Below are 16,738 nucleotides of genomic sequence, written 5' to 3'. Positions count from 1 at the left end.
GAAACAACTGGACCTGGGAGGACCCCATTCTCAAATATTCTACTCTCCAGAATTCTTGAGTTTCTGAAATCTCACGGTTCTACAGGAGTTAAGTGAAAGAGATCAATACTCATTCTTTCCATAGAAGTAGAAAGCCTTTCAGGCTGGCTGGGCAGAAGTGCTGGGGAGATGAAGCGTGCGTGGGGCTCCCACCCTATGTTTTTCTTGATCCCTCTTACCCAGTCGTCCCCCACCAGCTGGACAAGACAGAACAGTGACGTAGGCCTTCCTGCCTCCGTAGGGCGATCTCTCTGACCCATTCCCCTTTCTAAGCCTCAGTGGACATCCACTGTACCCTCACACTATCCATGGCCCCAACTAGTCCACCCATCTCTGTTCTCCCTTAGCAAGAACCTTGGCGCTGGACTCAGCTTTCCTTATTTAAGGCTTATTTCCTTATTTAAGGCTACCCATGATGTCGTCCTTGGATTTATTGGCATTCTACTGAGCTGTAACAGAGTTTATGCTAATGGTTCGGACTGGTTTCAGTGTGTCCCTTTCTAGGGTTATCTGCTTCATAAGCAAGAGACTTGAGAAGACTTTGTGATGAAAAATTTTCTCTCTGAACCCAACTCACTGACTTCTGTCCCCCAGTTCCTGTTGGCGCTTCTCAATCGTCAGCTCTCCTGGTCCTTATCTCATAGTCAGGTGGTCCCCCTTTCTCTGGGATGTCTTGCCAGCACCTGCAACCTGGCGTGTCTAAAACGGACCTTATCCTCACTTTACTGTTACACCTTTCATGACGTCATCACAACCATCTCTTCCGTCACTCATCACGACCCAGTGTGGGTGCTAACCTCTTAACTGCTCTTCCTACCTTTGATTCCTCTCCCTTGACTCCACTCCACATGTTTCCTACATTTGTCCTTCTTACTCAATGATCTGATCTCCACTTGCTCTAGAATATTCAGCCCCCACTACTTGGTCACCCGGTGTTAAATCAAGGCTTTCACGGCCTGGTCTTGCATGTGTTTACTCCATCCTCCTCTGCCCTTCTGCAGCTCAGCTCTTACAATTTCCTCTGCCTACATCCATCTGGAAAATTCCGGTCCGCCTACCATACAATCCTCCCAGGTGGAAGTGGTTCCTTTTTCTCTCAACTTTTAGTTCTTGTCTGTTCTTTGAGGGCACTTCCCCAACTAGCAGCTAGCAATGTCTCATGCATACTCGTTTTTCAGACAGGGTTTGCCAAATGAATGTGCGTCACAGATCCAAAGACCTAGCGCACTAATGCCAACATTTTGGGTCCCAGGAGAGACCAAAAGGGAGAGGTTTCTGGAGGAAAATGGCCTGACTGGTATCCCTCACCTTATTCTAAGAAGCATAGCTCCACTCAGTCTACATCTCAGGATGACCCTGGCTGCTACTATGAAATGACCCTGGGGAGACTGGTCTCTCTTGACTCTACTCACGTTTAAGAATTGATCCAATGGTCTCTGCATCTACAATCCGAGGGTTTTTTCTTTTTCTTTTTTAAACTGAAGAGGCTCATTAAGTGTATTAGTAAAGATAAGGAAGGTGGATTTTCACTGCCAAATCTATCTTCTGTGAAAAAGGATCTTAGTTCCTTTGTGTAGTCGAGAAATAGCAGCCTAGAGATTAACAGTGGGAAGGTGGCGCATGCATTCCTACATAATGGTTGTAGCATTGTGGAAGTTCTAGTGGAACGATACTGACAACGGGCCAAAAAAAAAAAAAAATTCTAATTTGTTAGAATAATAGCAAAAATAAAAGTACCTTTTCTTCTCACCTATTTCTGTTTAATGTTCTACGTTCAGCCTTATGGAATCTAAATAATGGAGAAGGTCTGTTGGGAAATTCAAGGGTTTTAGAGATTCTTTATCCTTATTCTTTTTATGGGTTTTGCCAACAATCAGTGTTTCTCAATGGCTCACAACTGGGTTTGTTACTATACTTGCAGGTGATGGGAAAGGAGTTTACCTGTGTGCTTGGAAGAGAGACTGTTCAGGGGTCTGTCTACCTAATGGGACAGACCAATGTGACAGGGAGTTCTGTTTCTCCCAGAACACCTTCCACTGGTTTCTGACAGACCTCCAAAGACACACGGTTCTCTCTTCCTCTCCTGATATGAATCCAAGACCTACCTCATCTAGGATGACCACTTTTCATTAATCTTATTTCTTTCTGGGGTTGGGTAGTTTATGGTATATAGCTATTTCCTTCTGAAGTGCTGCTCAAATGTCCCTACTCACTCCACACAAAAGTACTGGCTTATTTTAAGAATGGCACCAACCATGGATCCCACAGCCAGTGCAAAGTATCGGCAGATGCTAACTTCTAGATCTTGGGGAAGAAAGAAAAAGATGTCAAAAGATGATGCAAGTTGTTGCCTTTGATAAATCTTACTTGCGAGGCATTTGCCAGCTGGGTAAGCATAAAAACTGATTTTTTAAATTAATTAATTAATTAATTAATTATTGCATGAAGCACTACATCAATCACAAATCAGTTATCTGACTGTTTTAATTAGTTTGAATACTCATCACTGTGGATAACCTCCTGGCAAGCACCGTGTTACTGACTTCTTCATCCACAGCTGCCCCAGCCTTGGGAAAATCGTCTTGGTGCTAGAGCAGGAAGCTGGCCTTCCAATGCTGAGCTAAATAAAAACATATTCTATGTGTCCCCCATATGTAAGAGGATTCAGTTGATACTTACATATTCAGTAAGACCATACTTTGCTCATTAAGACCTAGATGTTTCCTACTTATTTCTTTTTAAAAATTCTTGAGAAAAAAGAGCTAAAACCACTCGAAAAGCCAGTACTGGACATCCAGAAAAACAGATTATTAATGCTCATAAAAGAGATTATTAATGGGTATATCTTCCTCTAGGACACAGGATGGTAGTATCGCTTGTTAGCATCTGGATGATCCCAGACTTTGAGGTCTTACATGCACCTTTTATTGGGCAGCTGTTGAAGTGAAAATAAAATGAAATAAAAGACAAGCCACCCCTAGTGCCTTAAAACCAAAACAGTGAGATAAATAACACAAGAGTATTTCTAAGCATGCATAGTAATGACTTGTCCTCAGAGTTGAGAATGTGTTAGCTCCCAGGTGGAGGCATGTGTGATGGCTCTCTCAAAAGCAAATTTGAGAGTTGCTTTCAAGGCCAAGCGAGTGGCTCCCTGGTTCCCATTCTGAAATGCCAGGATACACACTGCGGTACTGGCAAAGCCAGCCCAAGCTCCCGAAATGTCTGAGTCTGACTTAGACCAGGCCGGGGAGCAGCCTGTATTTCACTGCTGGCAAGGCCTCCCCGTGTTCCTCTCCTTCCAGAGCAGGGAGCCTGAGACACCGGAATCCTCCAAACAAGCTGTTAGAAGAGGACAGATGATTTTTAAATCGCTGCGCTGTTTCTGTTTTGGACACCAAACTGTGGACCTTGGGGAGGGCCCAGCCCTGTGTCCTACCCTTGAGATAAGTTTCCAATTTATTTGCCAACAAGACAGAAAGTAGAGAAACCGCTTTGATTCTTACTGCCGTCCAAAGTTTTGGAGACTTGATTTTAGAACCTCTAGCTACCGGTAAGTTTGGAAGCTAGAGAAAATTAGTAATATAATTGGAGACATTCTGCTTCTCATTTAAAAAATCTAAATTAATCAAACATTTACTAAATACCTACATTATGAAAAAGTCATCCTGTTTCACTGAGGTACTTTCAAAGCCCTTATTTCACTAGGAAATGGACAGGATATTATTTGGCAATCATTTTGAAAATTAATTCAATTCTTAACCTCACGTTTAAGAGCCTTGTGGAAATCCCCAGAGGCTCTTTCTCCACAAACACACCCTTGTCCACAGGGTATATTTAAACCACCATTTCTCACCCCCTGGCAACAGTCTGCTTCTATGCCTTCCAGTGCCTGCTCTGAAGGGTCCTCAGATAAACGGGTTTGTTTGAGGAAGCGTGGCAAGAGTGGACAGGGTTGGCAACAAGAGAAACTGAGGCCTCCTGCCTGAGCCTTTCAGTCCTCCTAGCAGCTCAAATGTCAGTCTCTTACTTAACCTCTACCAATTGCTCTCCTGAAAATAAAGTCTCCCACATTTCAACTTCTCAACATGCCGTCTGTTCTCTTTCATTATCACACGGCAGCGGGGGGTCATGTGGAAGCACGGCTTTGGGAACTAGAAAGATCCAAGGTTAAGCACTGACAATTTACTAGCTCCTTGACCTTGGAAAAGTTACTCGGGCTCTCTGTGCCATGGTTCCCAGCCCTGCAAATGGAGACTGCTGGTAATTCCTACCTTAAAGAGATGTAACAATGAAAGCAGACCCCTGAACCCAGGGCTCAGCAGTATGCCTGGCATATTGAAAACACGGGACTGAAAAATGAGTTGAAGCTGGCTGTCAGCACCACCTGAGTCTGAGTCCTCTCCAGGGCTGGGCCGCAGGCTACCAGCAGTAAGCACTGTTAGACCCAAATCGAGGTTGACCTGCTTCTGTACAATTTTATTCCTTGGGCACATGAAGCTGTTGTCTTCCACTGTGATGTAGCGGCTGCGGCTGCAGAAGAGGGGAAATCTTGCAGAGGTGCTGAACTTACACTTGGGTATGAATATTAGCCCACCACCTGCTAGGCACTGCACTAAAATCTTTATTTACATTATCTCCTTAAGTTCTCATCACTTGAAAGGGTAGATGCAGATGAGGATGAGGAACTTGTGGTTTGTGTTTGGGTCTGTCCCATTCCAGAATTCTTGTTCTCACTTACTGAATCTGATGCCTCTCTCAGAAGAGCAGGGGAAGGGGGCCCTCTGCCTGGGCGAGGAGGGGGCAACTTCACATTCTCCGCATTATGCATTATGACATACGAAGTCCTCCATATACATAATGAGCTTAAAAATATTTATAGTATTTGTACCAAAAAATAAGGCATTCTTAGTAAGGTTTGTTTTGTTTTGTTGGTTTACAGGTACAGAGATAACTGTTGCTGGGATTCAACATGGAGCTTAAAGTCTATTTCCACATTACCACCTAGTTTAGTGCAAGCCGTCAGCTTCCGCTTCTATTTTGCAATGAGGCCAGTGTCTCTTGTGAGCCATCCCGTAGGCATGAGGGTTCATGAAGTGCGAGTCAAAAGGATGTCCCAGAAAGCATGAGAGCACTCTGAACCTTGCAGAGGCAAGGCCAGCATAATCCAAAGTGAATCCAATCCTGGCTCCTCCCTCCTGCTTTGTCCTGTCTCTCCCTCTTCCTCGGGGAAGAGATCTGCTTGGAGGAAAAGGCGAGAGGGAGCAAGGAAGTGCACTGGGAAATGGAGCCCTGCCCCCAGTCTCTTGTTCTCTGGGAACACCTCATGGACAATCCTGTTCTATAGGAAGTTGAACAGACGGAACAGAAGGGGGCAACTAGAGATGTTTCTGAGGTCAATTCACAAAAAGCACAGGTAATGAAAAGACCAAGGATGAAAGTTTCAGGAGAAGGCAAATGAGAAAAGGAAAATAGCATTCAGAAGCCAGGATCTCCAGTGTTTTAGAAACAGAGTCAGAAACCTCCTCCTCGTAGACATGTTCCACTTAATATGTCTAAATGGGCCTCTCTTCCGGAACCTCCCCAGACCTCCCCAGTCTGTCCTTCCTTGAGCCTACGTGCTCAAGCTAAAAACCGAGAAGACGTTCTGCTCCTCTCTTTCCCTCACCCTCCACTATCGATCCACCATCAGCCTTGTCCAATCACATACATCAGCCCCTGACCCTGTGTTCCATTTCTGTCCACACCCCTCCACAAGCACCAAGGCTTTTTAACTGAAGATTTAGACCCTGGCTTTCAATTAGGTAATGTTTCCACTATTGTGATTATTTTTATTCACTAATATTGAGTGTGGATGCACTGAGCACTTGATGTTCCATTTCTGTGTTCCATTTCTGTCCACACCCCTCCACAAGCACCACAAGCAAGCCAAGGCTGCTCCTCTGGGCTAAGAACACGTTGGGTAGGAAACTCCAGGATCCTGAGCACCAAATGGGGTCAAGAACAGGTTGATGTGAACTCTGAATACTCCTATCCCCTTCCATCTGTAGGTTCTTCCCCTTGGGGAGCATAGCTGGTTAAAGCCAGTCAGGGTCCTGATGGCCAAGGAAGGACAAGCCTGCCCTTGGGTCTGCCTATAACACTCCTGAGGAGACCCATTTCTCTTACCTCCAAGTCACCCATAACTGTCCCAGAGCCCCGCACTGGACCCTTGTCGCCCTGCTTGCTCCCTGTAATCTATCTTTCTTCCACCTCACTCCCCTCCCCACACCCAGAATGACCTTTTAAAAATGTAAATCAGATCATGTCCCCACCATGCCTAAAACTTCCCTGCCGAACTTAGAATGAAATCCCAGCTCCCTGCCCTCACAGACTCCAGGGGCACCTGAGGACGGAGAAGAAGGGCATGTACTTTTGGTGATCCAAGATGGGGTTAACAGCATGGGCCCTGGCACCAGAAAGCCTGGGCTCAGATCCTGTTTAGCTGCTGCCATCTCTGTGAATTTGAGCAAGTTCCTTAAACACCTCTCCAAACCTTAGTTTCATCTATAAACTGGTGATAATCTTGTAAGTACCATCTTACTTGGGATGCCCAGGTGGCTCAGTTGGTTAACCGTCACGATCTCAGTGTTGTGAGACTGAGCTCCACGGTGGGCTCCGTGCTGGGCATGAAGCCTGCTTCAGATTCTCTCTCTTTCATGCCTTTCACCAAACCCCTCCCTGCCCCTGGCTCACACACACTCTCTAAAAAAAGAAAGAAAATCGAGGCACGTGGGTGGCTCAGTGGGTTAAAGCCTCTGCCTTCACTCAGGTCATGATCTCAGGGTCCTGGGATCAAGCCCCACATCAGGCTCTCTGCTCATCAGGGAGCCTGCTTCCCCCTCTCTCTCTACCTGCCTCTCTGCCTACTTGTGATATCTATCTGTCAAATAAATAAATAAAATCTTTAAAAAAATTAAAAAAGAAAGAAAATAAATAAGTACCTGTCTTACAGAGTTTGAATCAAGTTCTCAGTGCATCCACACTCAATATTAGTGAATAAAAATAATCACAATAGTGGAAACATTACCTAATTGAAAGCCAGGGTCTAAATCTTCAGTTAAAAGCTTTTCGTACACTTCCTTAGCTGCCAAGCAACACTGTCTACACACTAAATATGTTAGAAGTTTACTTGTAGAAGGCAAGCTAGCAACTGGATGGAATAATAAAACTGTAAAACTTATAGCTAGAAAATATCCAGAGTACTGCAACAGGATTTTCTAAGGTTTCACAGTGCCAAGAGAAATTGAGAAAGCTCTTAGTTTATGTGGTTGCCCAACTACAGAGATCTGCCCTTCTTTTGAATTTAGGTTGAGAAAGAATAGGAAAAAACTAAAGCAATCACTGGAGAACTTTGATTATCTGAAAGCCTGCCCCTTATTCAGAGTAGGACTCATACCCACGATGTCTGTCTACTCTGGAGCTGAGACACCAATATTGCTCAGGGAAGCCACTGTATTTACAGGCAACACCAATTTTTATAAGGAACATCACATAAAACCAAAATTTGTTTTCTATTCATGAATACCCACTAGTCCTGTTTCAGCCTCCTCAGATGTCACATGAAATTTCTTCCGCGTAATAGTCTTTTTTTTTTTTTAAGATTATTTATTTATTTATTTGACAGACGGAGATCACAAGTAGGCAGAGAGAGGAGGAAGCAGACTCCCTGCTAAGCAGGGAGCCCGATGCGATGCGGGGCTCGATCCCAGGACCCTGGGATCGTGACCTGAGCCAAAGGCAGAGGCTTTAATCCACTGAGCCACCTAGGCGCCCCCCACATGATAGTCTTTAAATACCTGTAGATAGCTGCCCTGTCTCCACTAAAACAGTGTCTCCTACAGGTTAACGTTTCCGGGTCTTGCAATCCTTCCCCAACCACATTTAGACTCCATAATCCTGGGTGTATTTTTCTCGAGCATGCTGGTCTGTCACTGACCCTTTGAAAGAGGTCCCTCAAAGTACACACTATCCTGCAGGGGTAGTCTTGCCATACTGAACAGCGTAAGGTATCACCTACTATCATTTTCATTGATATAATCAAAGATCACATTAGATTCACTGCCAGACACAGTGACTTGCTTACAGTCGATTAAAACCACCATGCTTTTCATGCACATGTTCTTCCATCAACATCTGTCTGTCTGGCCTTTTCCAACCTCAAGCGGGATTTTACAATTCCCTATCTCTTCCATTTTGTTGGAAGCTCTTAACTATTCTAGCCTCTCCAGGTCATTTTGGATTATGATTCTAGCATCCATGGGCTAGTAAATGTAGTTTCATGTCACACAAGTAGTGGATTATCAGGTTATCTATATCCTCATGCTAGTCACTGATAAAGCTGTTGAATGGGGCTCTGCCTTCTGCCATCCAGACCTGCTGCCAGCCCCCCAGGGGCTCACTGAACTGCCATTCTTTATGCACATTCTGTGGAAGACACACCCTAGGGTCACCCCCAATGAGTCATGCCCTTGTATCATTTCTTCCCCTTGAGTGTGCAACCTGTGACTTGCTTCTAACCAACAGAACATGGCAAAGGTGATGGCATGTCACTCCCCTGACTTCCATTAGATGAGATTACATTACATAACACTGTCTCAGAAGACTGGAATGAGAGACTCCCCTGCCGGTTTTGAAGAAGCTGTGGTGTGGTTGGATGGTCACATGACAAGGGGCTGCAGGTGACCTCTAGGCCAGTACCCCTTCTTGCCCCCAAAAGACTCCAAGAACCTCAGTCTCACATTTGCAAGGACATGAATACTGTCAAGCACCCAAGGGAGCACAGAAACGGAATTTCCCCAGTCAAGCCTCTGATGAAACCTCAGTCCCTCAATGACAGGGGCAGAGGCCCCAAGCCTTACCCAGACACCTGATCTACAGATACTATGAGATAAGAAATGGGTATTGTCCCTTGCTGCTGAGTTTGCACTTTGTTACATAGCATAGAAAACCAACATCACCAATAAATTCACCCAACTGCGCTGTAATTCAGTAACTACTTTCTCCATCTTGTTCTAGACAGCATCAATGACAAATGTCTTCGTAAAATCCAGATATGCTATTTTTTTATTCTTCTAGTTTTTAAAAAAATTTTATTTATTTATTTGAGAGAGAATGAGTGAGAGAGAGCATGAGAGAGTAGAAGACCAGAGGGAGAAGCAGACTCTCCAAAGAGCTGGGAGCCCGATGCGGGACTCGATCCTGGAAGTCTGGGATCATGACCTGAGCCAAAGGCAGTCGCTCAACCAACTGAGCCACAGAGGTGCCCTTATTCTTCTAGTTTAAACAATCTAGCAACTCTGTTAATATGCAGAAATAAGATTATTTCTGCCTTCTTTTTAGTGAACTCACTCTGATGATTGCTGCTTTCCCAAAAGCTCACAAATTATCCTCTTAACAACCTCTTTTCAGCCTTGAAGACCAATTCCCCATTCTACACAATGTGGCTATGCATCCATTTCCTCTTTTTGAACATCAGGATTTCTTTGCTTACAGGCAATCTCCTGATACTCTAAAATTCTCCTGATTTTAAGCTACCTGAGGGCAAAGACCATCTGGGCCTCTCTGCATGCCCCAGAGTGCTTAGTACATCATCTTTCACATAGTACTTTCAACATAAAAGCAGTGAAAATAGTTCATGACTGAAAAATGCTATTAATATATGGTTGCCCCAAATCTTCAGAAGGAGAGTTAATTTGAGCCAAGAATCTTCAATTTACATGGGTGACCTGGATCGGAGTAAAACTCAGATTTTACACACAGGTCACATTCTTTCTGTCCTCTGTGGCTTTACGGTTACTGTGATGGCCAACCATCCATCTGCTCGTCACACTTAGAAACGGGAATCCCTGTGACCTACACAAATTAATCCTGCTTTCAAAGGAGCCCGATTTATAATGACATTGAAAGAGCAAGGCGCTGAGAAAGTCCAAATTCAGCAAATAGTTAATGGACTGCCTTTGAGTGCTGTCCACAAAGTCACAGTTAAAACTCTTTTCAAGATGTGGAGCTTAATCTACCTGCCCCTTGAGTGTGGGTTGGACTTAATGACATTTTTAAAGAGCAGGATATGATGGAAGTGATAGTATGTGACTTCTGAAGCTCGGTCATAAAAAGCATGTGGCTTTTTCTTGTGCTTTCTCCTGGGTCACCTCCTCGGCAGTCAGCCAGCTGCCATACTGTGAGAACACTTAAGCAACTTCCCATCGCCAGGATCGAATATCTCTTGCCAACAGCCAGTAGGGAACTAAGGCCTCCTGCCAAGAGCCATGTGAATGAGTTATCTTGGAAGGAGGTCCTCAGTCGCAATTAAGAGTTCAAGATGACTGCAGCCCTGGCCAATATCTTGACACAACCTTACAAGAGATACCGAGCCAGAATCACCCAGCTAAGCCACTCCTGAATTCCTGATCCACACAAACTGTGAGATGGCAACTGTTCGCTGTTTTTAAGTTGCTGACTTTTAGGGTGATTTGTTATATACCAATCAGTAACTAAAACGAGTACACTCAGAATTTTCACTTACCTTGTAGTATTGTAAAGTTCTTGATGAGCTGACCATGCTTGGAGTCTACCAGCTTCATTTCTTCCATAATCACTGATAAGTTGGCTACTTCAGTGTCTAACCTTGACCTCATCATATCTTGCTGCATCCTGAGAGAAACAGAATCCAAACGGATGTTGGCCAGTGTGTTATTCAAGGAGGTCAGATCATCTGTGTGTTTGGTCAGTGTATCAGTGCACGTGGTCCTGACTTCATTCAGATTGCTGGTCAGCGTCCGCAGGTAGTGGGCAGTGTAACTGATGTTGCTAATGATGTTCACTATATCCGTCTCAAAGAGCTGGAAGCGTTCCTCCAGCTGGCTGAACTTGATGGCCGTCCTGTTCTCCGCATCCTTGTGTACGTCCTGCAGGTCTTTCAGGTTCTGCTCGTTGGCTTGGGAGGCTGTGGTGATGTTGTCCATCTGCCCCGTGAATGAATTGAGCTGGCTGTTCATATCCTCCAGGGTGTCGTTGTTAGCTTTGGCCAAAGCAGAGTTATTGGCAGCCAGTGTCTGTAAGTTCTGCACTTTCTCCTTCAGCCAATCAGTGTCCTTCTTGGCTTGAAGGAAAACCTGCTGCAGATTTTGGAAGTCATTCTTGATTCGCTGGATGGCCTGGCTCGTGTCATCCACAGACCGCTGCAGATTGGTGATGAGGTTCCTCTGCTGCACCTGGGTCAGGTTCAGGTTGTTGAGGTTCATAACGACCACGTTATGAGAGTACATTTGGCTCTGCAGGTTGCCCTGCAGCACGCTGGTGTCTTGCTGCAGATTTGTGACATACCCATTATACGCCTGGAGGGTTTTGTTCACAGTGGTGATGAGGAAAGAGTTATTCTCCAAAGTTTCTTTCAGTTGACTCTGCCTGTCCACCAGGGCATCCCCACTTGCCTGTAACTTCTCCAGAGTGTCTTTGTTCTTGCTGGTTTTCTCTGTGATCTCACGTAGCTGCTGACGAAGATCCAGTATGTCTGATCTGAAGGTAGAGAGTTCTGAGTTGGTGCTCACAGCTTTCTTCCCAGTTTGGTCCCCTGGAATAAGACATATTTATTACTTAGACTAGTGGTATGGAGAAATGCTCAGGTGGAGTCAAAGATCCCAAAGAGGGGCACCTGGGTGGCTCAGTCATTAAGCTTCTGCCTTCAGCTAAGGTCATGATCCTGTGGTCCTGGGATCAAGTCCTACATCAGGCTCCCTGCTCAGCGGGAAGCCTGCTTCTCCCTCTCCCACTCCCCCTGGGTGTTGCCCCTCTCTCTGTCTCTCTCTCAAATAAATAAATAAAATCTTTAAAAAAAAAAAAACCAAAAACCAAAAAGAGAACCATAAAGATCCAAAAGACACTTAACTGTTATGAACTGTGTGTCAAAAATAAAATTTGTGGTCTATGCAGAGTGTTTTGCATTAGTAAAACCCACGTATCTATTCAAGGTGGGTCCTGGGAAGTTGGGAAGGGTGCTAACTTCCTAAGCACTTTTCTCAAAGAAGGAGGGGGATTTTATCAGATTTTAGAGCACTGGGCAGGGTGTCAAGAAGGAAATAACTTACTGTTTATTAAATTTACCATTAATCCCTTCCTAAAAAAATGAAAATAAAAATCAAAGTATAGAAATATGTTGGAATCTTTTAATTTTTTAAATTGATTTCTGTAGCTCTTCTATGCAGCTTAGAATATTTCAAGTACAAATTTACTGAACATTTTATAAAGGATATTTTTTTGTTTTTTTCTCTTATTATTTTTTATTGAGATGAAAATTATAGCATATATACAAATTTTAAACTTTAAAAATTACCCTAGGTTCACATCTCAGCTGTTCTTCTTCCTGGTTAAGTCACCATTTTCTCCTGTATAAATTAAGGATGACAATACCAATATCCACCTTGCAAATACTTAGAAACTTTCTCTGTAGGTTTGCTCTAAAGAGCTTTTACTAAAATCTATGTGTGGTCCTTTTTGATCAGGATTGATCTTCAGATTTTAATTGGCACACAGAGTGGTTTTTTGGAGAAGAACTCCAAAATTGCTCCTTAAGGTTAAAATGTAGAAGCCTTTAAATAAAATCATGAGTAAAGACTCAGCACACAGCACAAAAATTTACATCCTTCTGGGTGAATGTGAATTTACAGCAGTATAGTTCTAAAGAGTGGCGGTCATTTAAGATGGAATTAGAGGATTCAGTTTAATGATTCATTCTTATTGCAGATTACCTAATTTTTTCAGGTCGCTTTCCACTGCTGTAAGCTTGTCATCATAGGTCTGGCGAGATGTCTCCATGCCACCCGTAACATTGTCCATTTTTTCTACAACTAAGATTTAAGAATTAAGGATTAGTACACACACCTGCTCACATTTTATTTTTCCAGTTTTAATGAAAAAAAACATTTCATTAGGGAATAAAAGAAAAGATTGAAACAAAAAGTATAAATGAAATAAAATATGGGGGAAACGCGATTCTTGAAAAATAATTTACTCGTTACAAAACCCAGTGGTAGGTTATTTTGTTGAGAATTGTGTGTTTTAAAGATTTATTTATTTGACAGAGATCACAAGTAGGAAGAGAGGCGGGGGGTGGGGGGCGGGGCAGGCAGGCTTCCCACTGAGCAGAGACCCTGATGCGGGGCTCCATCCCAGGACCCTGGGATCATGAATCAGAGCCAAAGACAGAGGCTTTAACCCACTGAGCCACCTAGGTGCCCTGAGAATTGTATGTTCTTAACTGTACTTAGGATTCTGTAATGCCTTGGATGTGTTAGATGTTATCTGGAGCTCGGCTTTAATTTTTATGTATTATATAAATCCTCAATCTGTATTGTTTTCTAAAGTAGTTTTCATAGATGGAGGTATACCACTGTGATCATTTACAAAGTTTTATCACTCATCACACTCCCTACCATTCCTGGAAGGTGGTATACATTTATGTGGAAGAAAAGTCTGTAGTAAAGAATACGTAGCTACTTCAATAAATAGTCTTTGTAATAGGAAGGGAAAGAAAGTCAAGAGCATTTGCCACTCTCTTTCATGAGGCCTTGAAAAGTCTGCTTTTCCTCGGTGACAAGCCAATCTGTCCTTTGTCATTTCCCAAGAAGAATCCCTACATGGATTTCCAGACAATTATTCATGAAGAAGACTTTTTTTTTTTTTTTTTTAGCATTTTCTTGATTGTACACGGAAAGAGTGACACGGTGTTAAATAAAAGCTTCTGCTCTTATTTGTTCTCAGACGGCAGCTCTTTATGGGTGTGAATACAAGTTTCTTTCTAAAATATTGCGTAAGAGCATGTTTCTCCCAAAGTGACTCCTGCGACATCCAACCTCTAGCAACTCAAGATCAAGTCTGTCTTGGTATCGATGGCTTTCTGAAAAGAAGAACTTCATTTTTTTTTTTTAAGCATGAAATCTATTTTGTATATTAATTGTGAGGTAACAGAGCCAATTTATTTTTATTCTTCAAGTGTTCCATCCATGCGTGATTGTATGAGAAGATTCTTCTGGCTCCTTTCAGGAAGCAGAAGTATGCTCCCATGTGTCTGTATGACCCAAAGTGAACCAGCCCCCTGGCTTCTAGCACCTTCCCTGGGGAAGCTTGTCCTGCTGTCCCCCTCACGCTTCTAGAGTGTGGCTATAATGAAATGGGTACAAGGCACCAAATGCTCTTTCTCACCCAAGCCCTTCCACGTGCTCTTCTTTCTACCTAGAACGTTCTTCCCTGGACTCATTGCCAAGTTAAGCCCTACTTGCTCTTTGAGACTCAGCTCATCACCTTCTGTGGGAAATCTTTGCTGCGGTGTATCTTTCAGAAATTCTCTTGGCAAGCAGTCCTTTCTCTGCCATAGGACTTACTTCACTGTGTGGTCCTGGCTTGTTTACTATTAGATCCTTGAAGGCAGGAAAATTTGCATTCAGTTTGATCTGTAGCTCTTAGTGTGGCACTTAGTAGGTGTTCAACACATATTTGTTTATTATGCTATTTATTTAAATTGGTGAGAATCTGCCCCTTGGCTACTGAGGCCTGTGAAAAACTGGCTGAGCTAGAGGTCCTGCAAACAGATTTACAAATCAGCCCTCCCCACCCCCACACCCCAAGAAGAACAACAGCCAGCTGAATTATGAGTCCTTTTTTTTTAAAGTGACTATATAGACAAGAGGGGTATTGTTATAATAATCTATATCTTAGGACTGTTAGATAGTCATGCATATTTGTAAATCCCCCCAAACTCTGAGGAACACAATGTTTCATCTGTAATTTTGCAAAGTTAAACTTTAAAAAAAAAAAAGCATAAAATGTTGATGAGTTAAGATTCAGTTTTGATTCTCAAATCAAAACACATGGCTCAGTCTGTCCTCAAACCACACACAGTATCTTAAGTCCTGCCCATTTTTTCCCGGAAGCCGAAGAAACTTCTAAATATGCTGACAGGCAGTCATTTTCTACCCTCTCTAATTTTCCTTCCATTTTAGTTTTAAAAAACACAGAACTGTCATGGACAGAGAATTCAGGTTTGTGTAAAGGCAATAAATACATTTGTTAAAAACAGAATGAAAATCTGTTAGGTTTCTCTTTGGTGCAGCAAGGAAGCTATTGGCTTGGCCACAGGGGCTAATGATCTGGTTACATGCACTGGGGCGTGTGTGTCTGCATTTTAAAAATAGGATCTGTGTCTAAAGCTGCAAACTTCAGGGCTGCAAAGCTGGCAGCTTGCTACTGCATAAAAAACACCAGGCTGATGGGCATCCAGAACAACACCTGCTGTAATAGCACACAGCATTTTTGTTGGTTTTTACTCTTAACCTATCAGCACAAGTTGTCAATCAGGAAAACAGTGACAGAGCCATCCTCCCTTACCCTAGAAACTCCTAGTCTATTGATGCAGATCTCGGTCTGTAGATCCTTCTGATATGAGGAAGATGCACATTAAACGGAAAAGTTCCTAGCAGTCTGTTTTTTTCATGGGCTCCCCTTTATTCTTTCTTTTTTTTTTTAAATTGTGTTATGTTAGTCACCATACCGTACATCATTAGTTTTTGATGTACGTGCTCCATGATTTGATGTACGTGCTCCATGTAGTGCTCCATGATTCATTGTTTGCATACGACACCCAGTGCTCCATGCCATTGGTGCCTCCTTAATACCCACCAACAGGCTCACCCATCCCCCACACCCCCTAGCAACTGTTTCGTCAGTTTTTCTTCAGAACATTACTGCTTCGGAAATCATACCCAAGGAGTTGGCCCTCTTCAAGTACCCAAAGCCTAATCCTCGTGGATAATCTGACAATCATACCTTTTCTATAAAAGCCTTTTGGTACCGTCCCTTGGCCTGGGCCATGAACCTCCTTCTCCCTTGTCATGATTCCACCCGTCCTTCAGGGTCCACTCCACTCTCACCACCCCAACGTGCTAAGCCTTCCCTGACAATTGGGTTTTATACCACACTAATAATAACAGCAATAACAGCCTCTGTTTACCAAGTGCCTACTCTTTGAAAGGTACACTGCACCATCACCAAAGTTAATCCTTAAAACTGCTGTTTTACAGATGAAGATACTGAGGCTCAGAGATGTTCAGTAACTTGCCCAGGGTTACACAGCTTGTAAAGGACCAAGTGAGATGGCAGTCCAGGAAATCTAATTCCAAAATGAATGCTTTCTCTAGAATTCCACATTATCTTGTATTTAGTACTTCATTTTCCTAAATATGGTCATCTCTCATGAGAGACATAGTCCATGCTCCAGGCCCTGAGGACAAGGAACAAGGGCAGGGCGAAGAGCTCCTGCCTAGTGCTCATGCGTCTCTGTCCCAGATGGCAGTATTGAGGGGGGAAACCTGTCCCTGCGTGGGGACCTGGGAGTTCCGGAAATACCAGCTGCACTGCCCTGGAATGCAATCAAGGCATTTCCACCTTGAATGCTATTTCGGGTCTCACTACAAAAGTACAGAAGATCTGGCTGTTGGGTGTTATGCTGGCTTCTCACAGGAGCCCCCCAGTGTGACTTGATGCCCATGTGGAAAGCCTACCGAACCAGCTGTCTCTGCTACTTTAGCAGAGCTTAGCAGCAAGGTAGACATTCAATGACTAGGAATGTTGAGTTAAAGGAGATTTGTCTTGAGAAAGATTCAGATTTCTT

General features: G+C 43.5%; 1 protein-coding gene across 1 annotated transcript in view; it reads right to left on the bottom strand.

Annotated features, from left to right (window-relative positions):
- The window catches only part of COLEC12 (collectin subfamily member 12), a 193,608-nt gene that overhangs the window by 22,089 nt on the left and 154,781 nt on the right, over positions 1-16,738 (bottom strand). Inside the window, exons 4-5 of the mRNA XM_004742808.2 lie at positions 12,822-12,920; positions 10,601-11,647 (exon numbers count right to left, since the gene is read on the bottom strand). Of these exons, the coding sequence (XP_004742865.1) occupies positions 10,601-11,647; positions 12,822-12,920 (1,146 nt within the window). The remainder of the gene's footprint in view (positions 1-10,600; positions 11,648-12,821; positions 12,921-16,738) is intronic.

This window comes from Mustela putorius, unplaced genomic scaffold (assembly GCF_011764305.1).
Source record: "Mustela putorius furo isolate JIRA1106 unplaced genomic scaffold, ASM1176430v1.1 tig00003858_pilon_pilon_pilon, whole genome shotgun sequence".
Taxonomy (NCBI): Eukaryota; Metazoa; Chordata; class Mammalia; order Carnivora; family Mustelidae; genus Mustela; species Mustela putorius.
This window is presented reverse-complemented; position numbering and strand designations above follow the sequence as displayed.